At 38.0% G+C, this 7951-nt stretch overlaps 1 protein-coding gene across 3 annotated transcripts in view; it reads right to left on the reverse strand.

Moving 5' to 3' along the window:
* The window catches only part of fnip1 (folliculin interacting protein 1), a 34946-nt gene extending 33585 nt beyond the window's left edge, over positions 1 to 1361 (reverse strand). For all 3 annotated transcript variants that reach the window (XR_016094148.1, XM_088932953.1, XM_088932951.1), the window contains exon 1: positions 1208 to 1361. Coding sequence is in view for 2 of the 3 variants with exons in the window: in XM_088932953.1 (XP_088789079.1) it covers positions 1208 to 1296 (89 nt within the window). In the remaining variant the exon portion in view is untranslated. The remainder of the gene's footprint in view (positions 1 to 1207) is intronic.
* Between the last annotated feature and the right edge of the window lie 6590 nt (positions 1362 to 7951).

Here is a 7951-nt window from a genome sequence, read left to right on the forward strand (position 1 = left end):
CTAAAAAAATCATAAGAAAATGTCTTCATTTGTAACACAGAGCAATACCTAACAAAAAAAAAATATAACCTAAAAAAATGACAGTTTTCGTTTTTGCAAGAGATAGCGGTCGTGTTAGGAAATGTGTCTTGTGATTCATGATACAGCAAAATGAAAAAGTTTCACTGTGCAACGCGCAGGAATCCTGTCACATACAGTACGTGTCTTTATTTTAACTAAGAGGTCCCTCACAAAAACATGCATTTTTGGTTTTAATATCCAATGCTATATTACCGATAATAATTGTAGAATTCAGATTAATTAAATTGGGGGTCTTTCCTGAGAGAGGCTTCTCAGACAGTGGTCTTCTACCCAGAAAAGTTGTGAAAGACCCATAATCTGTTCTACCCTTTTCACACCAATCTTTTTAAAGTACTGTACGACTGCGGTGAACACATGCATGCATCATATACTGTACTTTTCACTCAATGCCATTTTAAGAGCATGATAAGCTATACTTACAAAATATGTATCAGACATACTGCACAGCACAGTTCTGGACTGTAAGAATATCTCAAATAAATACAATGCATAGCCTATATACTGTACAATAAATAAATGCAAGCAGTGCTGACTATAAATGGTGTTCTCAAACATCAAATCTTTAATATTAATAGGGTGTGAGAGGGGAGGATATGAATTTTAGCTTTACTGACCTCATACAAACCCACGCGTTATTTGTTGCGGTATACTGTATATAATTGAGTCAGACAAAAAAAGTCGCCCTGTCGTCATTCGAGAGATGAGTGAATTTTACATTCGTGAATGGTTTACAGTAAGGGGGGTGACCGATTGCAATGGATTTGTAATAGTTAATAGCATTTTTAAACACGGTACTTAATCATATAACTTGCTCCCTGAACAGGCTGCATCCCAGTTGGTCGTTCCGACTCTATGCACCACCTTACCCAAACAAATGTCAACACCCCAAAAAGTAAACTTGAAAATACTGTAAAAATCTCACATTCCAAATTTTAATGTAGCGAATGCTTAACCCAGAAACAAAAGAGTCCAAAAAACATACGGCTCTATTCTTCTTTTTGCAATCATAGTCACGATGTTGTCCAAAACAAAGAGCAACCACGTTGAAACTTACGTTATCTTGCTACAAACAGAAGCCATACCACGGCACGGTATTAAAACCAAGACCATTTGTAATGTCACGTACCTGAATGTCTGCTCGTCTTTTGCACACTTCGGAGGAGGCGAAAAGGCATTTCTCTTATTAAAAAGTTTCTGAAACAGCGTAGGAGGCATTTTGTACCAAATACTTTGGTACAAAAATTCTCTTTCTTATCAATCCACAAGCACACCTAGTTCCTTGAAACTAACTCCATTTGTGTCAGAGTCATATGACAGGCATTAGTCACACAAGCTGCTAGGAAACACAACTCGATTTTTCTGATTGGACAACACTGCACCTTCTTGGTTTCCAATTACGCGATTGGCTGTTATTTTTGGCAGAACACCACGTGGTCGACAGAATTGCTGTGTTGATATTTTGGCGTGTGGCTAGGAAACATTTGAACTGTACAGAAATGATCAAAACCACACGTTAAACCTAAATATACGACGTTTCAATTTACACCTTAAGGTGGTACATTGAACGCATGAGTCTTTTACTACAGAATGCACTTTTCTTTCTAGGCACAATTAAATAATACCAAGCATTGATATAGGTTCATTATGTAACAGGAAAAAATGTTGAAACAAATCTTATTTAAAATTAGACAAATCTAATGTAATGTTTTGGGGGAATTACCTCATGTTTTTATAGCATATTTCAATAAATTACATTTGCTAAATAAACAAGCTTTATACAACGAATTTTTTTTCATTAAACAGGTGTGATAACTCACTTGAAAAGGCGTATTTAAAATAAGTAAATTCAGAACAAAAATAACGCTAAAAAAGATTGCCATTCCACAAAATGAAACTTCAAAAGTCATTGTATCTATTTTCTCTTACATCTGTAGAGGAGTACTGTAAATGCAGAGCTTGTTGCACACCAGTACTGTAGATAAATACTTAAAATAAGAAAAGGAAGGTAGAAAAACCTATGACTTTCTTTAGTCATTTTCAGCTAAAACTACACAAGCAAAGTTAGTAACATCTTGAAATTTGAGCAACCACTTCTTTATTAAATGACCTAACATTGGAATAATAAGATTGTACGAAACCACATTCTGGCAGCATGGTGGTGCAGTGGTTAGCATTGCTCCCATACAGTGTTGGGGCCCTGGGTTCAATGCCAGACCTGGGGTGCTGTCTGTGTGGAGTTCGTATGTTGTCATCATGTTTGCATGGGTTTCATTTTTGTGCTCTAATTTCCTCCCATAGCTCAAAGCCTTTCTGCTAGGTTGAGTGGCTTCTGGGAGAATTGGCCCTAGGTGAGAGTTTGTGTGCCCTTCAATGGACTGGAGTGTTGTGCAGGGCATATCCTTTCTTGTGCCTGTTGCTTTCTGTGATAGCCTCTAGCTCCCTCACAACCCTGAATTGGAAGCAGCATTTTGAAAATGAATGGATGAACTGTGTTCAGATTTATGTATACAAAAGCAACGGTCAAAGTTTGAAACCCTTTTCAAATAAATATTTCCTCTTTATAGAAGTTAAAAAAGATTACATTAATTTTAGGTGATGGATCCATTTTAAACATCTGATTGAAATTCTAATTTTCTTGTCAGTCGATGCTTGTTCACTTCATAATTCAGATGAATATGACATCCTGCTGCTACATGAAATCTGTTGGCTCTTAGGTTAATAAAACTCAGCACATCTGTGCGTCTTGCTCTTCACTGGTTACAATAAAATATACAACCAAGCATGATGATCAGCTGAAAAAGTTAACATGTTCTTTAAGTGTTCACTTAACACTAGTGACCAATTTCCATCTCATAACTTCAACACAAAATGTTTACCATGCGCAGGTAGTTCTTAACACCTTTCAAGAAAATGATCCTCATTAAAGGCAACACTGCCCTCTACCGGAACACAGAAAGACTATCATTTAGCTCATCCGCATTCAGCACCGGTGGTGTATGATTTTCAAAGTGTGCGAAATTGAAGACAGTTTTGTTTAATCTCAATTTTAATCTCAATATAAAAAGTATAGATGTACAAAATTTATAACAATAAAAAAATCCATATTTATAGTTGATAAAATGTCGATTTGTCTGGATTTCAAATGAGTATTTTTTATTAATTTCTACGAGTTTTTTACATGAAAACGTGTCCACAGAAACAAATTTAGTATTATTCGAATAGCAAAATAAAGTACAGTCGAAACATCTTCATTCTTTTCAAATGTACATGTTATTACTATATACACAACATTTTCCTAAAATAAGCTTTCAAGCCTTTGTTTGAAGTCGAGGAATCTGATTAACCTGCCTTCGTATTGAGGCACAATTTATCTTTTCATTCACTGAATAATATAAAAAATATTAAAAAGGTTATGCAATGTTATTTCCAAAATACTTGCTAAAAATAACACTCAAAATGTACATCTAACTGTTCTCATTTGTTCCCATACATTGTGTCTCTTGCGCCTTCTTCATCACCAGCTCAACTGAAAGTGAAGTTTCTGCCCCAGCACCATGTGGGAACTAACGTTCACAAGATATCTAGATATCTTTCAGGCCTGTTGCTTGAATTCTATATATCCATACTAACTTAGCTGTATGAATTAAGACTGATACATCTCCAAAATCTTAAACAGAAGAAGCAAGAAATGTGAAAACAAATGAGAAAAGCAAAAGTCATGGTTAATTAATTTGTTCATTTTATACGCTCCAATTTGGAAATGGCCCCACAGTACCTACACCACAGTTATGTTCTCCTGGACTTCACTAGAAATGTCCCTTGAGGAGATTCTCAGCTCTTTGGCTTGGCTTCAGCCTCCAGGGAGCATCATCTGTGTTCTCAGCTCAATGATTTGAGTATTTCAAAGTAAGAGCTCATTCCAGACAATACTCATACATCAAGAAAATGTTGATACCGGCAATAGTGCTGCTGCCCTTCCTCAGAAGAAAAGAAAGACAACTCTGTTTTGCTTCTGTACATTTTGGCAAGAAACATTTGAGCCCTGTAGTCTGCGATGTGAGGTGTTTTTGTTTGTCTGTTCTACCTGGATCTGTACTTAACAAACACAGCAAACAATGATTTAATCAACATCAATGGCATCCAACATTTGGCAAAGATGTGAAAAGTCAACCACAACTCATTTTCTAAATGAGTTGGTTTATTCTTCTACTCCAGTTTTGTTGTATTGCAGTTTTCCTGAGGGAAAGGGACAGAAGACCCCAGATGATGAAAGAGCATTCCCTTTTGACAAAGTGTCTGAAGTCCCATGCGACCTACTAGGAACCCAAATCATCGTAATAGCCCTTGTGTTCCTAGCTTGTGATTTTGTAGATCTCATTAAATCACCACCGATCCAAAATCGGGAAACAACGCTTAATTTGTTCAGCTAATAAAAAAATGGTTTAATTAAGAAATTAAGAGCTGAGGTCCTCTGAAGCCAGCAGCCATATCACCCTGCAACTCACAACTAGTAACCCACTGAAGCTAAGCAGGTGTGAGCCTGGTCAGTATGTGGATGGGAGACCTCCTGGGAAAAACTAGGGTTGCTGCTGGAAGAGGTGTTAGTGGGGCCAGCAGGGGGCGCTCACCCTGTGGTCCATCTGGGTCCTAATGCCCCAGTATAGTGCTGGGGACACTATACTGTAAATAAGCGCCGTCCTTCGAATGAGATGTTAAAGCGAGGTCCTGACTCTCTGTGGTCATTAAAAATCCCAGGGCGTTTCTCGAAAAGAGTAGTGGTATAACCCTGGTGTCCTGGCCAAATTTCCCATGCCTCCTAATAATCCCCCTCTATGAATTGGCTACATTAATTTGTTCTCCTCCCCCCCCCCCCCTCCAATGGCAGGCAGAGCGACGTGCCGGTTGGAGTATTTCTTGGTTGCAGTTAATGGCAACATCAGCTCAAAGATTTGGTTCAAACCACCATATGGAGACTGGTGTGCCAACAAGCGGACCCTGCTGATGCAGGATTAACGCTAGGAAAGAGAGAGAGAGAGAGAAGAGCTGAGGTAATCCAGGACCGGGGGTACCTGGATTTGGCCTGAGGTATACACATTTAACTCAGACTCACCCTAGAGGGTCTTCCCATTTATAGCATTCAGGCTATCAGGCTCAGCCTTGACCCTGGGTTTGTGGGTCTCAGCCTTCAAGACTGTACTACACCAATCCCATTCACCTTGTAATGTACTCACAGTATAATGGCCTAAAGAAAACACAACCTACTGTCATGTTCAGTTCTTTCTGGACCCTATGCGGATGACACAATCTGGGTTAAAGTGAGAAAACACAAGGGAAAAAGTCATGCAGGAGACGGGAAAGGAGACAGGGGCGTGTCCTTGGTGCTCTGGTGTACAGGGAACGTGTGGCCGATGCAAACAATCCGAGAAACGGGCAAAAGTCCATGGCCAGGTGATCCTTCCAAAACGCAGGAATAAAAACAGGAACCGGGTTGGAACTGGCGAGGGGGAACAGGAACAGGCTTAGAAACTTAAAAACATAACAGAGGCAGGCGCAACCAGGTCCCAGGCTCGCACGATGCGGAAATCAGATGCAGAGCCTCAAGTGAAGTGAGCGCCTGGCTTTTAAAGGTGAACTGAAACGGGTAGGAACAAGGAACAGGTGTGGGGAATGAGGCAAACGAGGAAGGGCTGGAGTGCCCTTAAGAGGACACCTACCTCTTGCAGAAAGTCTTGATTTCACATTCTATCTAGAGAAACTACATTCTTCATTACAATGTTTTGGAAAAATCCTCCTTGATTTAATTTTCTTTCAGGAAACCTTGTATTCTCTTTCTCTGGTTTAGGCTTACCACTCTCTTCTGTCACACCTTGTTCAGCATACCTTCCTGTGTTGTTTTGGATTGGACCCATTTTTGTGTGAAAGTACAGTAGACACCAACCAACAATCAACTTTCCCTTAATTTTGTAGGATTTCTTGCACTGTTTTTTTGCTGTCATAATCACAGCTAACACCCTTTGACATCTGAAGAGTAGCACTGCTCGTTTCTGTAATTATAAAGGAAGCACAGTTAACAAGCACTCTGAAATAGTGGTACTAGTGTTCACTGTGATGAGGGGAACTCACTGAGGAGATGTAAAGTTCTTAAACTTCTTGACTTCTTAAACTTCTTCATCCAAGTACACAATCTTTCAATCCAAGTACACAATCTTTCAATCTGTATTACATTGCATTACATATCATCTTTAAATGATAGTTATGAACTGTTTGACTAGGTCCTTGGTTTGAAAGTAAGAACTGGTTTAATTATTTCAGACAGAAGGATGTACAGAATTAAACGTAGAATGGAGACATAAAGCTGAAATGAGCCATAAGTGACCATAAGGCCATATTTTAGGGTGTTAGAGTGCGCATTATAACTGAATTAGTATGCATAAACTGATTGAATACATATTAAGATGAGATATGGACAAGCTTAATAGCTATTGTACTTATCATCTTAGGTGCTGCTGAGGGTAAAAAGATTCATAGGGAATGTCATCCTGTCCTTCTTAGTTTCTTCTTTACTGTTAGATGGCAAACTGAAAAAATAGTTCAAGTAGGTAGCTGCGTCAGCATGCATAGGCTGCAAAGGAACAAGTAAAGGTTTATTCCATGCTAAAAAGCAAAGAAAAGAAACAAAGTTTTGGCTGCGGAGCCTTCTTCAGGTGTCTCACTCTTTTCAGCATGGAATAAACCTTTACTTGTTCCTTTTTGAAAACAAATGCAACATTTTTCAGAACACAGGGCTTCCTGAGCCCCACAGAAGTACCAGAAAGCTGACAGTCTGACCTCACTTACTATTTAAATAAAATTAACAGCATTACGTGGACTTATCAGCACTCAATATGAATAACTTGTGAAGCATTATTATAACTTTATGTTAAAAAACAGCACCACAACTGGCCTAACTCTCAGCAGAACCGTGTATCCCTTTGTAACCAAACTTAGTCTAAATTAAACCCATGTAAGAATATACTGTAGTTTTCTACCCTTGACCAGTTAAGTAATTATTCAATTAATACATCATATAGGTGAACCCATATACTGTATACACGCACAAAACAGAGGCCTAAACGACCTCTAGTGGCAGGTCAGTGAAACAATAATCATCAGTATTGCTGACCTGCTACACACTGTTGACATAATTAAATACACAGCCAGAACATTAAATAGTTTATACCTACTATTGTGGGTATTATTATACCTGTCTAGTGGTTTTAAACAAACCACATCTCATTAAGACAGTATTCCTTATTGTTTTTAAAATATGTCCTTTAAAAATGAATAAATACTATCATCCCAGCTGATCTCAATGTACTGTATAGCTTTGCAAATAACTGTGCATCTTTTGCTTTGCTTAGTTCTTGAAAGACTTTCTGATACAACAATCACCATCATTTATTATTAGCACCTTCATTATTATACTATGATATTATACTGTGCCTTGCTTTAACCAGAACGAAATCTCAAAATGATCGGTCTGGTGGAATAAAAATAAAATACAATATTCCCAAAGAAGGATGAATAGAAATTACACAGCACTCCAGTAGTGTGGGAAAGTATTGTACACCAGTATCTCAACTGGCTGTGAATCTCATGTTTTTTGAGTTCTTGAAGCCACTTTAAATTAGCAACTGTTTTTGTACAATTTATCAAGGTAAAAACCTTATTCCTTTGAAAACTTGGCAATTGTAAAGTAGGACAAACTTAAGATGTTTTTCTTTACCAAGTTCAATATTGTAACTGTACTGTAAATAATCCATTTTGAATTAATAATCACCCACCCGGTAATAAAATGAAAAACAATGAGTAAGGAAGCAATGTAAATACA

Source organism: Atractosteus spatula, chromosome 14, assembly GCF_055471065.1.
Source record: "Atractosteus spatula isolate fAtrSpa1 chromosome 14, fAtrSpa1.hap1, whole genome shotgun sequence".
NCBI classification, from domain to species: domain Eukaryota; kingdom Metazoa; phylum Chordata; class Actinopteri; order Semionotiformes; family Lepisosteidae; genus Atractosteus; species Atractosteus spatula.